At 39.1% G+C, this 23,674-nt stretch overlaps 1 protein-coding gene and 1 pseudogene across 1 annotated transcript; one reads left to right on the top strand and one right to left on the bottom strand.

Annotated features, from left to right (window-relative positions):
* Nucleotides 1-16,299: 16,299 nt before the first annotated feature.
* LOC125776723 (uncharacterized) lies at nt 16,300-22,412 on the bottom strand. The gene is made up of 2 exons (XM_049450271.1): nt 22,121-22,412; nt 16,300-17,406 (listed from the first exon to the last, which is right to left on the bottom strand). The coding sequence occupies exon 2, from the start codon at nt 17,308-17,310 to the stop codon at nt 16,672-16,674; it is 639 nt and encodes a 212-aa protein (XP_049306228.1). The 5' UTR covers nt 17,311-17,406; nt 22,121-22,412; the 3' UTR covers nt 16,300-16,671.
* Nucleotides 22,413-23,464: 1,052 nt separating this feature from the next.
* On the top strand, nt 23,465-23,663 carry LOC125776958 (small nucleolar RNA U3; annotated as a pseudogene).
* The last annotated feature ends 11 nt before the right edge of the window (nt 23,664-23,674 follow it).

Below are 23,674 nucleotides of genomic sequence, written 5' to 3' on the forward strand. Positions count from 1 at the left end.
TGGATGAAAACACTCCAGCTCTGAAATTCGACGCAGTACCCGCCGCGGGAAGCAGAGGAAGAGGAAGACCTCCACTCCGTTGGAAGGACCAAGTGGAGAAGGACCTGGCCTCGCTTGGAATATCCAATTGGCGCCACGTAGCGAAGAGAAGAAACGACTGGCGCGCTGTTGTTGACTCGGCTATAATCGCATAAGCGGTGTCTACGCCAGTAAAGAAGAAGAAGCTCAAAAGGCATAGTTTACGATTTTGAAATATATCAGAGAAAAGGGACAATTTTGAGTGGCTCAAAGCTGGGATTTTGTTCTGATATAGTGATTCATCTAGCAAAAACTATTCCTGAGGAAAAAAAATCATAAGCTATTTTTTGATAATTATTTTACTACTTTGAATTTAGTACTACATTTAAGAGAAAAAGGAATTTGGGCTACAGATACTATAAGAGGAAATAGATTCGGAAAAATTAATTTAAAATCTGAAAAAGGATTGAAGAAAGAAGGCCTCAGATGGTTAGATGGGGGCATTGTACAACTTGTATCATCAATCCATGGCCATGAACCCTTGAGTAAAGTCTGCCGATTTTCTTCTGAAAAAAAGAAAATATTGAAATAATAAAACCAAGTATTGTATCGGAGTACAATATCAATATGGGAGGAGTAGATAAAATGGATTTCCTCCTTTCTTTATACAGAATTTCGATAAGATCTAGGAAGTGTACTCTTAAGATTTTTGAACATTTCATCGATTTGGCGCTGTGTAACTCGAGGTTAGAGTATCGAATGGACCACGAAAATAACAACCCGAAGAATAAGTATATGGACCTATTGAGCTTTCGCAACGATATAGCAAATGGGCTTTTAGCTCGGTCCAATCAACAGGCATGTTCCCGTAAAAGAGGACGCCCAACGTCAAGCCTAAATCAAGATATTCCTATTACTCCCACGACCACAAACAAAAAGCGTACTACTACTGCCTCAACTTCTTCACGATATGACGGAAATCAACATTGGCCGGAACACACAACAGACAAGGCAAGATGCAAAATGAAAGAATGTAAGGGTTAAACAAGATACAGATGCTCAAAGTGTAACGTTTTGCTGTGCATTCCCAACGGATCAAGAAATTGCTTCAAAGAATATCATTATTTATGAAATATATGAATTATTAGTAAGATATTATTACTTCCTTTAGATTATATGCATGTTAAAAAAGTTTTTTTTTCAATCAATTCCAATAGAATCTTTTCCAGAACTTGTTCAATGCAACCGGGTTTTAGAAAAGGTTTCATTAGAACTAATTTTAAAAAATATTCTTGTAACTTTTAGCCTCTTTTTATATTGTAATAATTTAAGTATGTAAGCTTTCTCAGTATTTTCTTTTATTGTAATAAATGAATTTTAAGTTTTATAACTTCTGAAATAAATAAAACCTTACAAAAAACACACTAGCATTTTTTACTTCTGAATATATAATGAGCATTTTTCTTTACCATAAGCGAAGTAAGTATGTATCCATATGGGTACAGTCCAAAAAACACATTTGTGATAATTTTTTTTCAAATCGAGCATTGATTGTTGTTGTTAGGGCCAACTATAGTAAACACTCAAAAAATTGGATTTTCTTTGCAACTGAGTAAAAACTTGTAGCGAAAGGGTTAACATCTCTCCGAGCATGCCTTTGCCAACAAGATTCTTTTCGCGACGATGGCAAAAGCTAAAAATCATAAATTGAACAACTTTCTGATGCTTCTTCACAGAAAGAAGAGAGAAAAGTGGCAACATAGTTCTTGTCGATTTACAACATTGGTCAATTCTAAAATATTTTTCCGTGGCTCGCAAAAATCAGCGTCGATATGTATGCAATCTCTTTCAAAAACATACATATGTATTTACGCTAACTTGTTGCCGAAGCGGTAACAATCGGCGATCGTTCGTTAGATGCGAAAAGATGCGTGCGGCACCTGTTATTCCCTTATGAATGTTCGTGCATATGTACATACGTATGTGGCTCGTATTTTCTTTCGTAAACATACAGACAAATGTGCCAAAGAAATAATATATGTATGTATATGCCATAGAAAGTCTATTGCTACAAATATGGAATGATAACGAAAAAATGCGAATATGCATATTTCATGAAGGTCATCAATTTTCTTCGAAGAAATTGAGTTCATTTTGCACATCTTCACTTTGTAATAGTCGAAATAAATATAATTTATTTGAAATATTAATTTATTTAAAAATCAAAAATAAAATTAAAGAGAAATAAAATTAAAATTAATTTTTACTAATCTTTCCCGATTTTGTAAAAAAAAAAATAAAATTTTTACCATTTTTTGGAAAAGAATGATTCGTATGATACAAAACAATCACGCATATGTGACTTTGTATACTTTATGGTGAATTCCTACCTACAATTCAGCTCTGTTAGCCGTCAAATCGAACATCTTACAGAATTCAATTTGCACCTTCTCTACGCCTTAAGTTCTCTACATAATTATTCTTACATGCCAATATGGAAATGCCGACGGCAAAACACAAAAGCATACATATTTGCATACATTGCGAAAGCAAATATTGTAGCATGAAAATATCACAATACTGTTGTTAGGAATGTCATAAGGAGCATGCATACATACATTTATTTCTCTTCATATTCTCTGTTTGAGTATGTGAGAGAACTGTTAAAAATGTTAACCTTTCTCTGCGTGAATTCTGTAGCTGTGAGGTGAAATTCCGTATTACAATTTTATAAAATGTTCGACATCGAACCTGCACCTTCTCTATGTTTAATGTTCTCTGGCTGAGCATTCAATGAAAATTATGTTATGTCAGAGAACATAAAGCATAGAGAAGGTACAGGTTCGACAGCGAACATATGTTAGATTTGTGGGCACACAGACAAGATGTATCACATCTGGCAGCCCAGAACACTGCATCAATTGTAGCTGTGTCCAGTTGCAAACTCCCGCAGTTCTGGTCCATCCAGCCTCGTTTGTGGTTTGTACAGGTTGAAGCAGCGTTACAGGTGCCCCGTATCACAAATGACGCATCACGTTACAATCAAATCGTTAGTGCTTTGGACACTGATTCAATGTTACAGCTAGCGGACTTCCTGCAGAATCTACCAGAGACCGACAAGTACGCGAAGCTGAAGCGGGTTTTAGAATCCAGCGACCGCTAGCTTCACCGAGCGCTTACGGAGGTTCAACTCTATGATAAAAAACCTAGCCAGCTCCTGCGGCATCTCAGAATTCTCATGGGCGACAGGGCCTCAGAGGACTTACTGCGTATAAAATGGTTGGCATCAACCAGCCGGTGTCTCAAACTACTCAGAGATGCTCCTCCAGATGAGCTTGCTGAAGTTGCAGACGAGCTAATGGAAAACCAGCCTGGCCATTCCGTTATTACTACACATCACCAGCCCGCCCAGGCAGCACCCAGGGGCGACAAATTCGAAAATTCTCTGCTCACCAGCATGGCAAAGGACTTGTCAGGCCTTAAACTTGCCATAGCCGACCTGGTGATCTGTATCAAGGACCAGGGAATTATTCGAGACCGACCCCAACCTGCATCTGGCCGTTTCCAGCAGTCATCAACGAAGGAAGAGCCAGCCTCAGACAAGAAGAAGTTCTGCTATTATCACCGTCTCTATGGGTCCAGAGCCAAAAAGTGCGAGTGTCCTTGCACCTTCGACTCATCGGCGGAAAACTAACTTCGCTGTCGACCATCCAGGCGGCCGCCGACAGCATAGAGGCTAACACACCACCAACCAGAGAGCATCGCCTTCACATTCATGATCGCACAACAAACATGAGATTTCTTGTCGATTCTGGATCAGTGATCCCTCTCATGCCCAAGTCCGCCATCACTCACACGCTCAAAGAAGAGGATCTGACTCTCTTCGCAGCCAACGGGACCGTTATCCGAACCTACGGTCGAAAAGTCATCACCCTTGATCTCAATCTTCGCCATACATTTAATTGGTCTTTTATAATCGCAGATGTTAAGTCAGCCATTCTCGGTGCAGACTTCCTGGTCCACTTTGCATTGCTTCTAGATCTCAAAGGAGGATGTCTCCTCGATACAACCTCGTCATGCACAACTCAGGGCACATCATCTGAGGCCACGGTACTCAGCATTTCAACAATCGATCGCTCAATCTGTCCTGGTGCACATGACGCCAAATACCTGCAATTACTCAACCAATTCATCGACATAACTCATCCCAGCACCAATCCTGTCACAGCCACTGACAGTCAAGTCGCTCATCACATTGAGACAACTGGGCCACCAGTATTTGAGCGCCTACGACGTCTCACCGGCGAGAAACTACAAATAGCTAAAGATGACTTAGACCTCCTGCTACATCATGGCGTGATCCGTCCATCGAGTAGCCCATGGGCCAGCCCTATCCATATGGTGCCAAAGAAAACTGGTGAACTAAACGCAAATACAGTTCCAGATCTATATCCAGTCCCTCGTGGGGATGACATTCTCCAGCGTCTCCACGGAGCCACCGTTTTCTTCACCATCGACTTAGTCAGGGTACCACCAGATACCTAGGCCAAGTCAGACATTGCCAAAACAACTGTAACCGCTCCTTTTGGACTTCTCGAATTTCTGGGTATGCCACCCGGACTACGCATTGCCACGCAGACTTTTCAAAGACATATGGACAACATCCTCAGAGATTTAAACTTCGTGGGCTGCTTCATAGACGATCTGATTGTCTATTCTCAGTCCCACGAACAGCACCTACGACATCTCACCACCATTTTTGAAGTCCTGCGTGCACATCATCTCACCATAAATCAAAAGAAGTGCCAGTTTGGCAAGTCTGAAGTCATCTACCTGAGGTTCAATATCAACAAAGACGGCTACACTTCACCCGCCGAACGCACGCAAGCAATCGCCGATTACACAAAGCCAGAAACCGTCAGCGATCTACGTCGTTTCCTGGGGATCGTCAACTACTACCGGCGAGCGATCCCTCAAGCGGCCCAGATACAATCACTACTGACGGACTTTCTCAAACATGCCAAGAAGAAGGACAACACTAAAATCCAGTGGGTACTTTCTGCAGATCAAGCCTCGCGAGACTGCAAGAAAAGTGTCATCCAAGCCACGCGCCTGGCTTTCCTCGCATCAAACACCATCCTCTCATTGAGATCCGACGCCTCGGATACAGCCATTGGAGCGTTCTTGAACAGTGACACAAGGACTCATGGCAACCACTGGCATTTTTCTCCCGCAAGCTCAGTCCAGCAGAGACCAGATACTCATAACAATCATATACGCATTTTCTCAACGTGCTGATAAGGCTTTTGACATCATCCACGGTCCTTCTCATCCTAGTGGTAGGGCCACAGTCAAGGAACTCACCGCAAGATTCGTCTGACCAGGTATTAGAAAAGACGCACTCCTCTGGTCCAGACACTGCATACCATGTCAACGTTCCAAGGTCCATCGTCACAATCGCACCACACCAAACCACATTGACGTACCAGACAATCGCTTCGAGCACGTCCACCTGGATCTCATAGAGCTGCTCAGAGTCAAGGACCTTCGCTACTGTCTGACGATCATTGACCACTTCAGCAGATGGCCACACGCCGTACCACTCAACAAGATGACAGCTGCGACAGTTGCACACGCCTTTTACACTCAGTGGATTTGTCAATTCGGTACATCATTGACAATCACCACTGATCAAGGTCTGCAATTCGAATCAGCACTGTTCACCTCACTCTCACGAATGCTGGACATTCATCGTTACAGAACGACACCGTATTATCCTCAATCGAATGGTCTGGTGGAACGGAGGCACCGCACACTCAAGGCGGCTCTCATGTGCAACCTTGGGCGGGCATGCTACCGTCAGTTCTACTAGGACTCCGAACCGCATACAAACCAGATCTAAAAGCATCTCCTGCTGAAATGCTTTTCGGGACTACACTGCATATACCCGGTGATTTATTTATTACAGCAAACACACCGGGTGATCCATCAAGAAACCTCTGGAACAACCATACACTGGCCCCCATGAAGTCATCTAGCGTGTAAACGACAAAATCTACATCATCAAGATCAATGGGGCGGACAAAACAGTCTCAATCGACATGCTGAAGCCAGCATACATTGAGTTAACAGACAACTCACAACCAACACCTCAAAAATCATCACCACCTCTGCCGCAAACTTTGCACGGTGGTTCCTCCCATACGACAAAAATAAAAAAGTCTATGTTTATATATTGGGCTTGTAGCTAAATAAGTAGTTGCATATGCCATCAAATTTACGTATTTTGAGTTTGTTTTGATTATTTCTAACTAACTAACCTAACCTAACTTTTTAGTTTCAAAGTGTATTTTGTACATCAAATGTGTGTGTTATAGCATTGGTTTTTGCAAGTAATGTCAATAAACAAACGTAGAATTAGTTGTTGTTGTCTCACTCTCTCTCTCTAAAATTTTTATTTTTTAAATTTCTTGCCGTAGGAACGTCTCATCAATGCATATTTTCTCGCTCCTATATTTTTGAAATTTGGTGCTCCAAAAATGGATCAAATACGACGAAAGGTCAGGAAGTTTTTGAAGAAGTTTTTGAAGATATAGTCAGAAAAACGGGTTTTGAAGGTGACGAACACCCGTTTGATGATATACTGAAATGTGTAAAATATTTATGCAGACGCATTGGGGTGATGTGGAAACAAAACCATCGCGTAAAGTCAGACGTGTTAAGAAACTACTCGGATTGGCTCTCTTACAAAGAGGTTGTTACCTAAAGTCTCGAAACTCTATCTTTGCCATCTGAAAAAGAAGAAGCAAAAGCGAGTAAATGTGGTCGCCCAACTGCTGTTTTCTCTGCATGCTCCAAACGGTCTAAGCAACGTAGAATAGCAAAATTAGCAGAAATTGATAAGTCCGTAGCGGATACCTTACGTGAAGTACATTTGGAATCAAATCCACTTTTTCAGGAACTAAATGTCACCGAAGTTCTTTCACTAATAATTGATACAAACTTAACAAAACATCAGTACTTAAAAATCAGTGATTTTATAAACTCTAAACTTTCGTACAAAGTTTTGCCCAGCTATAAAAATGTTTTAAGTGAAAAGAAAAAAAGTTATCCAGATGCAGAATCGGTTAACGTGAGTGAATCACAGGCTGAAGTGAAGCTACAAAGTTTACTTGACTATACAGCTTCACGTATATTAGATCTCCAAACTGAAGTGTTGAACGTCATACCCGATGTAAAAAAAAGCAATCTTGTTTTGATAGGCAAGTGCGGATTCGATGGTAGCTCCGGATACAGTGAATATAAACAACGTGTTAGTAATAATACTCTACAAGACAATAGTTTATTTGTAACATCCTATGTGCCCCTTAAATTAGTTACTAAATCTTCGACATTACAAGATACTAAAGTTATATGGAAAAATCCTCGACCGTCGTCCACTCGATACGCAGACCAGTATGATTTAGTTTCAAAAAAGAGACAACAGAAGTTTGCATTGAAGAGAGGAATTATTTCACGAAGAAAATTGATATGTTAAAGTGCACAGAATATTTAAGATCTGGACAGAAAATAAACGTCGAACACAAATTGCAACTGACTATGGTTGATGGAAAAGTATGCATTGCACTACATAAGTCAAACATCATCTGCTAAGTGTTACATATGCCAAGCCAAACCAAAAGAGATGAACGATATAGATAAGTGTCTACAAAAAGCCGTCTACAAAGAACAATATGAGTTTGGTTTATCACCTTTACATTCATATACTCGATTTTTTGAATATTTCATTCATGTATCGTATAGACTAGATATCAAAAAATGGCAAATTAGGTCGGCAGAAGATAAAACTCAATTCATGGAAAAAAAAATTCAGGTTAGAAATAAGTTTAGATCAGAAATGGGTTTAATAGTGGACATGCCAAAAACAGGAGGTAGTGGGACGTCAAACGATGGCAACACGGCTAGACGCTTTTATAATAATGCTGGTTTGGCTTCTCAAATAACGGGCGTTGACGAAGGGTTCACACTAAGATGTGCAGCATTACTGCAAGCTATGTCATCAGGATATAAAATAAACGCGGACAAATTTAAGCAATTCGCACTTGAAACTGTTAAAGGGCTTGTAGAGAAGTACCCTTGGTTCTATCTTCCACCTTCAGTTCACGAGATCCTATTGCATGGTTCCGAAGTCATCGAAAGTGCAATAATATCCATTGGAGAACTATCAGAGGAAGCTGCGGAAGCCAAAAACAACGATATTAAGAGGTATAGGCTTCAACATACGAGGAAAACTACTCGAATTTCAACAAATACGGATTTACTTAATATGTTATTGTTGAGCTCAGATCCATTTATTACAGGTCAATGAAACTTGCCATGCAAAAAGAAAAGCGCATTATTAAAATCTACAATAGAATTGTTGGAAAACTAATTACATAAAGGAATGTTTTATTGAGGTTTACAACGTCCTTATTTTTCTTCCAAATTAATAAAAATTTTATTTGAACTGTAAAAAATAAATTGTTTAATTTTATAAAATCTGTTTTCCTTTCTATTTATTAATAATAAATCCGGGAATTCGAACAAAATTTATCACATGCTCAGGTATTTTAACGTTAGAATTATATATGTAGAATATGAAAACTGGGCGTTATACAATTGCGATTTTTTCAGAATACCGTACTTGCATGAAAAGAAATATGCTGTGTATATTGCAGGTCAGTATCTCTATTCTAACTATTTTTGTCGCTATCCTCCATACAAATGGAACCACTATGCTTTGTAGCAGCAGCAATCATCTTCATCATTTTGCTACTCAACTTCTAACTACATTCATCAACCAGCCTAACTGCACCAAGCACCCGGACTAGGATCTAGTAAAGGAACTCAACCTTAAAAAGTCCAGCAGGACTTTATTTGAGGGGAGTACTGTGGGCATACAGACAAGATGTATCACATCTGGCAGCACTGTTTGTCAGTCATTCTATTATTTCATTCTCTGTCAGTTATTCTATTATTTCATTCTCTGTATATTCTTGGAAATTTACAGTTTCAACTGAATTCCTAATTCTTAGTTTACAGTTTTAATAAGCGTCACTTTTTGTACAGACGCCAACAGGGATACAAGTGTTTTAAGATCTCTTCAATAAATAGTCGTTTGAATATTAAACGTGGTGTCTTAATATCTCCACAGATTTATAGTAAGGAATTCACCTCACAAGCACAGAATTCGCGCTGTGAAATGTTAACATTTTTAACAGTTCCCCACATACTCAAACAGAGAATATGAAGAGAAAAAATATATGTATTTTTGTATCTGCACATGCTCATATAGATGTATGTATGTATACGCATGTGCGCGTTCAGAAATTCAAATGATGATTTTATCACTTATCAATAGATTACATGTGCGCGAGTTAATGTTTACCATTAAGTAAAAATGAGTCAAAAGAATATATTTTGAGCTGCACCGAAATCTGTACTCTTTATTTATACTCTTAAGACTAACTTATTACATCGTTCTTACTTCTATTTATACTAACTAGTATGTTTAATTATTACTAAATAGTTGATAGTTTGTCTAGATCAGCGTTGTCCACGGCCTATCCGCACAATAGCGCACGGACAGTGCCAGACACCTCACACCAACATGTCGCGACAAGTGTCTGTGAAAGCACGATTGTGCTACTGTATTCAACTTCGTAGGCAAGCAAAGAAGAATTTTGCGATCAGTTGACGCTAGAATAACAAACACAAGCATAATATGCACACAGTCACGTTGGACAACACTGGTCTAGACACATATTATATTATTTTTCATATTATCACATATCAATAATAACATGTGCGCGCTGCTCATACATATGTACATAAATATGTGCGTATGGCATTGGTACAAACATAACGCTAACACAACATACATACTTCTATGCGTTCACATGTAGATATGTCACCCGCAAAAATTACAAATATTGTTCTACAAAATCAACAATGGTTTCAAATAGCATCAGTGGCGTCACAAGTCAATATGCATGGCTGCCAAATAGTCGGTGCCCAAGTTTGTAGAAAAGCACACAACAATAACATTTTCATTCATGAACGCAAGCGCACCATCTCTCCGAGCATGCCTTTGCCTACAAGCGTCTTTTCGCGGCGATACCAAAAGCTAAAAATCATAAATTGGACAACTTTCTGATGCAAACTCGCAAAACTCAGAAAAACACGGAGTGACAAAATTGGCCGCTCTGCTGACAGCTTTCCACTTTACAGAGGACTCGCACATATGTGCAGTCAAATTTTCCACCGTGATACTACCTCCCAGGGTGGTTTTGAACATTTCACTAATACTTGAAAACCGTCGGCAATAAAAGAACACGTGTTCAGAGTTTTCTATACACTCTTACACGTCGGACAGTATTGACTAAAGTCATGACGATATTTGAATAGATAGCTTCTGAAGCAACCATGCCCACTGAGTATTTGGGTAAGGTGGAAATCCAGGTCTCCATGTTTCCTACCTATCCACAAGTATATGTCCGAAATCAGTCGGTAGGTCCACCGTCCTTTGCATGAAGTTTGCCACTGCTGCTGCCACATTGCAATGCTTTTTATTCTCTCTTTTCTTTTTGCTATGGTAGACGTCTCTAATAAGTTATATATTCGCGCGAATTCGTCACCCGGGATGTCAATCGGTGCCATACTGGCTAATACCTCAGCAGCGTCATTTGAAATGGTTCGGAAAGCACTTATCACTCGTATTGCTGAAAGCCTATGCACTGTGTTAATTGGTCTAGCATATGATTTTGTCTCTAGCGCCTGTATCCATATTGGAGCCGGTGGGGTGCAATAAAGCCATACGCAATAAAGCCATAAGGCAATAAAGCCATATTTTTTGGTAATAAAGCCATATGGCTTTACAAAAAATTTTACAAATGAGAAATAAAGCCATATCTTGTAATAGGCGAATATACAAATTCTTTTCGCGTAGAACTCCTTTTTGAGTGGGCGGCCTTCGGCCGCGCTTCAAAAAAAAATAACTCTAGTCGGTCCAACACTGGGGTGTATCAAATTCTTTTCGCGTAGAACTCCTTTTTGCGTGGGCGGCCTTCGGCCGCGCTTCAACAAAAATAACTCTAGTCGGTCCAACACTGGGGACCGCGCTAATGCAGATATATTTATTTCCTGTATACTTACATGCGCGTTAATTGCCTAATATTAATTATTAGGAGTTGTTTGTATCCACATTGCGGAACAATACTGAAAGTGGCGTCCATCAAATAGGGCTGGTAATTTTTGTATCACCAGCAACGCTAAACATTAACTGAAACCCCTAAGCTAAGAAAGAAACAAATTTGAAAGCGCAATAAAGCCATATGGCTTAATTACCAATTGCAATTGGAAACAAAGCCATATAGGATTTATGGCTTTATTACCAAAATAATATGGCTTTATTACCAAAATGGCTTTATTGCGTATGGCCTTATTGCACCCCACCATTGGAGCTGCATACAGGATCACTGAACTTATTGCCTTAGCTATTAAACATCGTCGGCTGGAACGCACACAGCCTTTATTTGCCATCATTCTAGACAACGCATTATATATTTTATTTGCTTTACTTGTCGCATTTTCTAAGTGTTCTTTGAACTTGAATCTTGAGTCCACTATTACCCCAAGATACTTCAACTCCGGCTGTGAAGTAATCTCACATTCTCCGATGGTCAGCGATATTTTCTCCTCAAATTTCCTTGAGCTTATGAGCAGGACTTCTGTTTTCCGCTCAGCCAGCTCTAGACTCATGGTAGTAAACCATCGGCGCAGACGATTTATGCTGTCATTGCATGTGATCCGGAGGTCATCCAGATGTTTTGCTACAGCTACCACTATAAGGTCATCCGCATAAGCGATTGTTTTCACATTTTTTGATTGCGGTATTCTTAACACCCCGTCGTACATCAGGTTCCATAGCAGCGGGCCTAAAACCGAGCCTTGCGGTACTCCACTGGAGATAGTGTAGCTCTGAGTTCCCTCGTCCGTCTCGTATAGCAATCTCCTATTTTGAAAATAACTCATTATAATATTTATCAGGAGCGTGTTTATCGTGTGGAGCTTTTATTATATTTGCCCACTTTGCGGAGTTGAACGCATTCTTCACATCCAGGGTTTTTAGCGCGCAGTATTTTTTTCTAACACCTTTCCATCTTTTTCCGCTTATTACACATTTTGCAGTATCAACTATTTCTCTTAGTGCGTCAATAGTGGACCTCTTTTTAATAAAGCCGAATTGTATCTCTGATTATTCGCCGGCTTTTTGGATTGCTAACTCCAAGCGGTTTCTTACACTTTTCCAATTGTGTCGAGCATGCAGAGAGGTCGATAAGATGAAGGTTCTTCTGGTGGCATTTTTGGCTTTGGGAGTAGAACCAGACGCCACGGATCAGGGAACATCTCTTCTAATATACACGCATTGTACATATTAACAAATAAGCTAGGCCTTAGAGTTATGACTTCCTTAAGGGCTCTATTTGGTATACCATCTATTCCGGGCGCTTTAGAGTTTTTGATTTTTTTCACAATAGCCATAGTTCGTCCTCTGTGACTAATAGGGGTGGCTCCGTAGCTTCGTTTCGTTTAATATAGGAAATGGAGGCATGTGTCGGGAATAACGCTTCGACAACATTTTTCGTAAAGGATGCGTTCTTAGGTTGCTGAGACTTATTTTTAAACTTCGACATACAAATTTTGTACGCCGTTCCCCAGGGGTCTATGTTCGCTTCCTCACAGAGCTTTTCAAAACAGGATCTCTTACTACGGATAATGGCTGAATTCAGGAGCTTTTTCTGATATTTAAATGATTCTCTGAGGCTGATTTCGTTATCATCTCCCTGGTTACGCTGGTGGCGGTGTCTAGCTGAGTGACAGAGCTTCCTCATATACCGGCTTCCTATTTGTATTGTATCTCGTCCTGCGCATAGTTGCATAATATGCTGCAACTAGCTCCTTACGCACAGCGGATACTAGGTGGGCGGCATCTTCGCCTGATGCCTTTGCCGCACTCCAGATGCTCTCAAAAACGTCAGTCTCAAATTCCTTTTGCCGCCACCTTCGTCTTCGAGAGGTATTTCTCGGACAGTGTTCCGTTTCTTAGGAGAACGAAACTTTAGCAATTATAGCCATATGGTCACTATTTGTGTACATATCTGACACCTTCCACTTAATATGCCTGCTATGCGCGTCGTTAGCAAACATTAAGTCTATTATTGAACCTTTATTTCCCTTTTGAAATGTATTTTGTGTGCCACTGTTTAAAATCGTAAGGTTTGTTTGACTCAAAAATTCTAGAATGAGTTGATCACGATGATTAGTAATTCTGCTACCCCAAGCAGTAGACCATGCGTTAAAATCTCCCGCTATTATTATTGGCGATTTGCTTCTGATTTCTAGAGATAACTCCAGGAGAAAATCTTCAAACTCGCTAATTGTTGCGCTAGGACGAGCATAACAGCTTACAAAATAAATTCTTTCTATATTCGCCCATGTAAAGCCGTTATGGGATTCGTTGGAACGTGATGTGAAGGCTTGACCTTTGCAGGCCCATATTGCCGCCTTGCCACTTATATCTTTACTCCAAGTGCTTTCCGAACGTTGAGAATATTGTTCGCTTAATAGGGCGACATCTATGTTTTCCTCCAGCACCATCTGGTTTAGAAGGTCCTGTGCTGCAGCGCAATGCTTCAGATTTAATTGAAATATCTTAATTTTTTCGTTGTCTTCAACATATCTGCGTATTTAGGACAGACCGTACTTAAAACGGAGTGCTCTCCTTTGCAGAGCATACAACATGGGGAATTGTGCTTGGCTTTGCCACGTGTCCTGGGGTTCCGCAACGTGTACAAAGGGAAGACCTATCAAAGGGGCTGTAAAATTTGTGCGCTATATATCCTAGTTGGAAGCACCTTAAACAACGAGTAATAGGTGAAAATTCTTGGAGGCGGCATATTGACCACCCGATCTTTACTTTGCCACAGTTGAGTAAGGTTTTGGCATCCTCAGCTCATAGGCATATGAGAGCTATTCGAGTGTCACTTTGAGTTTTCCGCAAATTTTTTATATTTTGCTTCCCCAGGTTTTGGATCCCACACTTCTTTTGTAATGCCTCACAGATTTTTTCAGGGGTGGTTATCTCATACAAGTCTTTGCACATAATGGTAATATTATGAGTTTTTGGCAGTATTACGGCCATGTCACCAATAACTCCTTCTAGGGCGCTTTCGAACGTGTAGGCTCTCTTTTCTGCTTGATTTTTTAGTTCGATTAGCAGGTCTCCTTTGAGGGATTTTCTAATGTATCTCACAGTTGAACCCAGTTCTTCAAGGCCTCTGTCGCATTTTATTTTTTTTCAGAATATCCGCTCCCTCCTTTTTTGTTAAGATTATAGCCTCTGGTTTCAATCTGATTCTTTTCGCGATCGGTTTCTGCCTTCTAACAACTTCTATCAATTTTTCGACTGCGGGCTTGTCACCTAAACTGTCTTTGTGCATGTATTCCGTGACCTCTCTATGTCTTGCTGGCACTTTGTGACTCATGTTTTTGGGCTTCTTCGTTGGTGGCAAATATCCCAATATCTCGCGTGGTCTCTTTGGAGCATTTTTTCACTTTGAATAGGGGATACCTGCGACGCTTTCCCTACCATGATTCTTTTCGACGGATTCTCTTGCTTTTCTGCATTATCATACAAGCTTGTGATACAGCTTACAAGATCACGCATAGCTTGATTTATATGTCTCTGACCGGATATCATGCTTTCAAGCTCTCTAATTTTTTTAGCCAGTTCGCAGAAAATATTGGGATTTTCACTATTGTTAAGCTGCCCAGATTTGCCACCTTTGCCTGCTTTTTGGCATTTTCGCATATTTTTGTTGATCCAGCAGCGGTGGGTTCTTCCGGTTTGCCTTTTGGAGGCATTCTCAAGATTTTTGAGTTCCTCCGAAAAGGATTCTCTGGTGTACATCCCAAACTGTTCTCAGAGGCCACAACTCTGCCAGAGAATCTTCATACAAATGTATTTACGCAAGTTTGTTGCCGAAGCTGTTACAGTGGCAAGGGAAGCGGTGACAATCGGCGATCGTTCGTTTATTTTTTCGGCTCAGCTCGGATTTTCTACCAACAACACAATGTTGTCGTTTCGTCTGTCCTTCGACACATTGACTTTTTGACAAACGTGGTTGTCCATGTCAACGGAGATTTCGCATGGAGCATTCAGTGTACATACTTACATACATATATTGCATGTGGACAAATTTACAAACATTATCATATTTGTTTAAATGCACATATATATACATTAAATACATATGAGCACATGTGCGACCGCTTGATCTTCTAAGAACTTTTAATGTAAATGTGTAAATTTAAAACTAATCACCATAAACTTACATATATTAATTATTTGGGTAATAATACATACCTTACTCTATTATATACTTTTAATGCTTATGGAATCATCATGAAATACACAGGTAAATTTTAACATACATATGTACATACTTATGTACTATACGGATCATATACAAATTAAATGCTGAGTCGGTTGCGCATAGGAAATAAACGAATCTGTAGGCGTAAATTTGTTTACATTGGAATTAGAATTATTTTTCTTATTTAATACTGAAAATGCTCAATTCTGCTATTTTCGTGGTGAAACACTCTTATAATTTGTCTGTGGTGAGACATCATCTCTGCCGAGTACCCCTTCGAAAAGTTACGATATTTGTTCACGATTCTCTGGTTCACGATTAGGGATATTTACTGTTTTGGCTGAGCGTGTTTCACCACATTTAACATGAGGGGACAAAAAAATAGCAAAATTGAACATTTTTAGTGTTAAATGAGAAAAATTATGCTAATTTCAATGTTAACCCTATCATTCCCGATGTTGCGTATATGCAACATTGGGTTTATGAGCGTTTAAGTACCGCTATTTTAGATATTTTCGTGTTGAGTTGGTAGCTATTCTCTCGAGAGCAAAGTTGACAAATTAATTTTGCAAAAAACGTTATTTTAAAACAGTGTCAAAAAACAATAATATAATTAATTCATCCAAAAACCAAGTTCAACAACTAAATAAAGAAAGGTAAGAGAGTAATTAAAAAAAACCGGTGAAAATTCTCAAGCGTTTTTGAGAAACGAAAAATATAATAGTTAGGGATGCGCAATTTTAACTCACTCCAATTACCTGTCGCGAAAGATTTATAAACTGTTCCGGTAACGAAAACGCGTGCGTTCAGTTCAGCGGTTCAATTACAAAGCCAGTTTATTATTTCTTAATCTAATTGCTAAGCCTAAATCTTAAAACTAACGGCTTAAACTAGTGGTAACATAAATATGTATTAATAAGGGGTAAGGATAATCATCTTCAACATTTCGTTCAATATTGTAACAGATTATGGTAAGTATTGAGGAAAGTAGAAGATTGGTATTACGAATGCCTTATCAAGGTAAGGATTTTATAATAGATTTTCTTAATTTAATTTTTAACAATTCAATAGTTTATAATTTTTATAATTCAATATTTTACAATTCATTTTTTATTTTTATTTTAGGTATAAATTTGTAGATATGTCGCTTGACGCAACACCGGCCACCTTGACAGGATCAATTTCCTTCAACCTCCATTGGAAGCAAGGCCAGCTTGTGGATGGGACGCTTAATTGTGCCCGCCTTAGTCGCCACGTCTGCGACTCGTACCTTGCCGTCTTGCCCTTCGACGGTGGCGACGACGCATCCGAGTACCCACTGCTGTGGCGGCACGTTGTCCTCGTGGACGAGGTCGTTGAGCTGCAGATTGCGAGTGGGATGCAGCCACTTGTTGCGTTCCTGAAGTCCCGTCAGATATACTCGTACTTTGGACCACTGTCGCCAGAACTGTTGCTTGAGACAGCAAACAAGTTGCCATCTCTCGCAACAACGAACTGGGTCCACTGTCACTTGCTCTGGAGGTAATACTCGCAGGAAGCACCCTATCAGCAGATGCGCTGGGGTTAGTGCCTCGCCGTCGTTGGGGTTCTGGCTCAACGGTGTTAGGGGCCGAGAATTGAGGATGGCCTCCACTTCTGCCAGTAGGGTTGACAGTTCCTTTGCGGTCAGTAGCGCGTTGCCGATTACGCAAACGACGTGATGCTTAGCGGACTTCACCGCGGCTTCCCATAACCCGCCGAAGTGCGGCGCCCGCGGTGGTATAAAGATGAAGCTGCACCCTTCGTCTGCTGCGAATCTCTTCAGGTCTGGACCCATTGCTAGAAACGCCTCCTTCGCTTGCGGTCGGCGCCGACTAAATTGGTGGCGTTGTCGCTAAACATCTTCTGGGGCATTCCTCGGCGTCCAATGAACCTTTTTAGGGCGAGAATAAATTAATTAGAAGATAGGTCCGAAACTAATTCTAAATGTACTGCTTTTGAAATGAAGCAAACGAAAACATATATGTTTTTACGGGTGGTCGACCGCGTATTTTTAGAGTTGTATGTAGCGTACCACTAAAATCTATGCCACATATAAGAAAGGAAAATTTCCCATTATTTGGTTTTGCAACTTCGGCTTGTAATGAAAACAATGTATACAGTTTCTGACGGTTCTACTGCAAGCTTCTCGGGCATTAATTAGCCATATGCGTTCTCGAAGAAGCGCAACTAACGCTTTAGCCCCTGCGTGGTGATTTCGAATATGCAGGAACCGTAAATATGTTATAACGAAGTGCGAACTTTTATTTAATAAAAGCGGAAATTTGGCATCGTATGGGAGAGGTGCATTTAATAGGCGACCTCCTACTCGGATCAATTTGAATGACACCGACATCTCCGAGTATTCATGCAAAAATGGGTTTAGTTTTTGCAAGTTTGCGGGTAGCGTGATACCTTTATGCAATTTTTGAATAACATCCGAAAATTCTGAATGTTGGACCACTTGTGCAATTTTTAGAGAACTCAAGTTTAGCTCTTCTGAAGTGAGATCTTGTCCCCTGGAGGATTTTGGTGGTCGTTAGATCCATCGTAATATGTATGCGACCACGCGAAGCAATTTTTTATGAGAAGAGAATTTTTCAATAAGGTCCATTATTGAACCGCCGAACTGCGGTTTCAAAGGAGTGACCGAGTAACTTACGGTCAGCTTTTAAGGGCATTCTGACTTGAAGCCGTCCTGAAGGCAACACTTGAGTAGTATTAACGAAAAAATTTTCACTCTTTTGTTTCTCTGGTGTGAATTTGATACCATTTGATTCTGAAGGTAATTCTTCTAGAGCCCAAAATTTTTGGACTACTAAATCTATTGACGTAAAGTCTTCTTCAACTTGGCATAATGTGCTATGTAATTTGGGAGGAGAACTTAGATTGCTGACGTATTTGCCAGATAAAACCCATTCTAAAAGGGTTTTCTGTAATGTTGGTTGATTAGGACCATTTTTAATTTGGCCGACAGCTAGAAGATCGAAAAATACTTCTGCACCCAATAAGATGTCAACTTTCTTACATTTGTGGAATTCTGGATCCGCCAATTCAATATTGTGCGGAATTTCCAGCCATTAAGATTGATATTATGGTCTGGATGATTTGCCGAAATACTTCGCATTATCCAGAATTCCGCCGAAAATTCGTAATTGTTTACCCGCGACTTAACAAACGCGCTTAATTTTGCCCCCACTTTCGTATTGGAATTGCCGGTCCCTATTATGTTGTCGTCTAATCCGCAACTTCTGTGCCAAGTCCTCCGTCATGAAGTTGACCTGGGAGTCTGAGTCCACCAACGCTCTCGCAGGTAGGTACTCTCCACAACTGGTCCCCATTTGAATCACTGCTGTTGCCAACATGACCCGATCCGGCATACTGGCTGTATGCATGGCGTGAGTGGTTGATGGTTGCGGATGAGATGCAGCGGGGAAGGAAACCGGATACTGCTGCAATAATGTGTGATGCGATCGATTGCACACCCGATATCTATCCGCTTTGCACTTAGAGACAGTGTGTCCCTTACGCAAACAATGATTTCACGAACTCGAACCTGTGTTGCACCGGAAGCGCCTTGAAAGTGGGGCAGGCAGTCAAATAGTGGTCCTTGGATTTGCACTGCTGACAAAGAGACTGCCTCGTATTTGCTGCAACTAGCGCCGATTTGGTCCTGTCCATATGTTGTTGTTTCCTATGACTCGCACTGCTTGTTTGTATGGGCTTCGTCCTTGAATTTGATGTTCCTTCCGCTGATAGCTGCTGGAATCTTCGATTTACGTTGGCTTCACATTCTTTCCATAGTGGCAGCTTGTCATAATCCAGCTGTTCCTCTCATTTGGATCTGGTAGCTGAGTCGACCTTTGTCATCACTATGTGTATAATAATAGCGTTTGTTATATGTTTCCCATTGCCCAGCGATAGCAATGAGTCATACACCGCTGACACTTCGTCAATCATTGATCGCATTGAAGGAGCGAATACCTTTGGGATGGTTGGCAGCTAAAAAAGTTTAGATATTGTATTGAAGAATATCAAACATTTATTATCATAAACTTTTTTGAGACTTGCCAAAACTTTCGGGTAATTTTCATCCGACATCTGAAACGCTTTAACTGTTCCCAAAGCCTCTCCAGATAGACAATTTTCCAAATGGTTAAATTTTTCTACATCTGGGATATTTGGATCATTACGAACCAAGCTCTCGAACAAACTCATAAAATTTTTGAATTCGGAATATTCTCCCTTGAATTTCGGCAAATTCATTTTAGGGAGCCTTGAGCTGTGAGAAGCTACAAAAGATGTTTCGGCAATTGACGTTCTATCTTTGGTTAAAATATTCTTAATTATTGATTTCGTTTCAACAATTATGTCCTCTAACTCCCCTCGGGCCATGTCGTCTTCATCAATCTCTTCAATTTTAGATTGGCATTTCATTAGCTTTTCACTATGTGAATTTAATATGTCCAGCCGACATTCCAATTCAATTGGATCTAATGACATAGTTTTTTCTAAAAGGCCCGTCTTTATTCGCAAAATACTATTTTTCGCCACCGTCCTTTGGCGCTTTAAAGACTTTAAGTCGATCAACTCCTTACTTGGAGAGAGGTTGGCGAGAGTTGGCTTTGGCTTGCTCATTGTGCGTTGTTTAATTTAAATTTCCGAAAAAAGACTATAACGGTTGGCAACAGATATATCAAGAATCGATAATGAAAACGAAAAATAAATGTCGATTCCCAAATATACGAAAGCCAAACCAATAACAATAAAGGCTGGCAACAAATATATTTGGAATCGGTTACGAAAACGAAGTATACGAAAGCCAAAACCAATAAATGCGCAAAATGAGCAATAGCACAAAAAAGTAATTTAATCGGAAAATGTCCGAACGAAAATCGATAAAAATTGCGAAAAAACGACCGACTATTACAAACGCGGATCGAAAAAATTGCGATAAAACGAGATAATATAATTTTGCAATTAATAATTTTTTCACCTTTATTTCAAAATAAAGGGCTACCGCAAAATCCCAAAATCCCTTATTCACTTTGAATTCGTACGTATATGTAGAAGTATGTATAAATATATGTATATATGTATATATGTAAAGTGAAAAGGGAGAGCCAAAAACTGAAAGTGCACTTGTTTTGATGTTTGCTTTTTGAAGTTATACTTCTTATACGACACCAGAAAAGGTTGCGTTAAATTCAAGTTGCGCAACCTTGCTCAATATGAATCAGTGATCTGCAGTGAATACTTGGCTTATGAATACACTCTCATATTCATGAATCACCCCCAATATTCACTCACACTTGCTCCCACTAAAAATATTATCTTCTCACAATCACATGGCTTGCTTGTGTAATAATGAGTGTGAATATGTCTCACAATCACTTATCGCTCACACTTGGCTTGGCTTGCTTCTCTGTATACAATTGTTTGAGCTATTCGTTGCTTACCATTAGATGAGTTGAAAGGCTCATGAATACATTCACTAATAAGTGGCTCATTATTTATTCATGAATACATTCACAAATTCCTTGCCTATTCAAAATATATTTTATACCTACGCGGAGGGGTTTTAAAAGGAACGAAACGCGCGATTGTAGTGACTACAAAACTGAAACTTCTTTGTTTATTATCCTTTTAGTCAATTATTTTCTTAAGCTTTATCTTACATTCTAGAAATTGGAGAGCTTAGGTAGATGAGTCCCTGAAGTTTATACCTACGCGGAGGGGTTTTAAAAGGAACGAAACGCGTGATTGTAGTGACTACTAAACTGAAACTTCTTTGTTTATTATCCTTTTATTCAATTATTTCTTAAACCCTTGCATCTTTATCTTACATTCTAGAAAGTGAAGAGCTTAGGTAGATGAGTCCCTGAAGTTTATACCTACACGGAGGGGTTTTAAAAGGAACGAGTGAGTCTAGTGACTTCGTAGAAACTACAAAACTGAAACTTCTTTGTTTCTTATTCTTTTATTCAGTTTTCTTTTAAAATAGAACAATAAATCACATTAAAACATAGTAAAATTACTAAGAGATACTATACATATATACAAGAAATGTGGGTGGGTTTTGTGGCAATATGTTTTGTACTTCCTTCAATTTTTCGATTAAAAACGATATGCGGAGCAGTTCATACAGACATTCCAACAATATTCAGCTTTAAACGTAACATATCAACATACATATATCGACAGTATATGGCTTGCTAATTTAAGCTTTTACCACAAAGTAGCACTATTTTCATATCCTCCCGCAAAAGCTATGAGAGATGTCGATATTGAAGCTGTGAAGCATTTCTGCATTGAGGAGATATCAGGCAATATTGAGTTTTACACTTCCGAACACAATGAGACCCCACAAATTCCATATTCACCAATTACTTCAACATCAAATGCGTCTTCACCTGCAAATGACCTGAACTTCTTTTTTACAAATATTTCAAACATGAGCGCGCAGGAACGTATCGAAGATGAGATGGATAGATATTTTACAGAAAGAATACAATTTGATAATGACTTTGACGCAATTCAATGGTGGAAGCAACATAAAGCTAACTTTCCACGCATATAAAAATTTGCACTTAAAATATTAACTATACCTGCAAGTAGTGCGGCGTCTGAACGTGTATTTTCCTTGGCAGGCAATTTAATAACTGATAAAAGAAATCGACTTGCACCCAAAACCGTAGATAATATAATATTCCTGAATTCTATATTTAAGACTAACTAATATGGCAAGAAGACCTTAGAAACTTAAAAAACAAAAATATACAATGATATTGAAAAGTAATTTTGTGCAATACCTCAATCTTAATATATATTTAGAAGCTATACTTATAATATATACTTGTATCTTTGGAGTTGAATCTTATGTATGTACATAAATCTTGAAGTAAATTTTATGCTTATTATTTTCATTTTTTACCGAAATTAACTGAAGTTTGCTATTTAGTTTTTTGATAATAATTCATGTAATTTTTATACCATTAAACTGACGTGATTTTTATTTTTAATTTTAATTCCATTGAAAGGAACTAAATTATCATTTTATAAAATAAAATGAAATATTATAAGTGATAACATATTAATGTATGTAAGTATGTATATGTGATTTTTTTAATAATAGAGAAAATTAACACAAAATATGAAAATCCAGTTTTTTATTTCATTATATCTAGTCATTATTTGAACCAGTTACAAAATCCTTGTTGTTATACAATAATATAATAGTAACTCTTACTAATTTCATAATGGATTTCTTAGCCTTTGGTTCATAGCGTTACGGCTCAAGTGGCTCAAGTGGCTTGCGCACAATTGAGCTTCTTCGTATATTCACAAGTGTTTTGTATTCATGAATGTCAGAGAGTCCTAAGCAAAGATTCATAAGTATTGTGAGCTCATAAGCAAACACTTGTGAATATATGCTTCATACAAGCTAAGCAGCTCACAAGCCAAAACTCTCTCTCTCATAATTGTAAGTGAGTAGTATTCACACTTATACTCATTCCGTGAATAATTTGCTTGCTTCATACTCAATTTTTCGCAAGTGGCTCAAAGTTGTGTTTAACTCATTCACTGCAGATCACTGATATGAATCTAACGCAACCTTGCTCAATATAAATCTAACGCAACCTTGTCTGCGAAGATGTTCGAGCAGCAAGCGAAGCGGTGACAATCGGCGATCGTTTGTTCGTTTCTTTGGGCACAGCTCGGCCGACACAACAACACCACACAATGTTCCATGCTTATGCTGTTGTTGTTTTTGTAGAACAATGTTTCAATTTTTGGTTGGTGACATATTCACATGTGTGCGCATATGTATGTTTGTATGCTTGTGCATTATTCAAGTTATAGTTCTTTTTCTTTCGTTTGTCTTTCTACAAATTCTCAACTATTTTATGTGACTTTTGTTTGAAATACTCTTCGTTGGCCTTTGAAAAATTAAGACTATACTTCACAGAATCATTTCTGTGTGTCTTCATTTCCATTTTTGGAAATCGACCCGCGATGACGAGGTATATCGTTTTATCTGACAGCGTGAGGTTTAAGAAGTTCATTTCTAATTTTGTTTTGTGGCATATAAGAAATGATGTTTCTTCGAAAATCGTTCGCTTACAACGGATAAAACGACTTCTGAGTGATGATTTTAATGA

Source organism: Bactrocera dorsalis, chromosome 2 (assembly GCF_023373825.1).
Source record: "Bactrocera dorsalis isolate Fly_Bdor chromosome 2, ASM2337382v1, whole genome shotgun sequence".
NCBI classification, from domain to species: Eukaryota; Metazoa; Arthropoda; class Insecta; order Diptera; family Tephritidae; genus Bactrocera; species Bactrocera dorsalis.

Coding starts and splice junctions, on each gene's coding strand:
- LOC125776723 (XM_049450271.1), bottom strand. CDS start 17,310: ATGGGTCCAGACCTGAAGAGATTCGCAGCAGACGAAGGGTGCAGCTTC.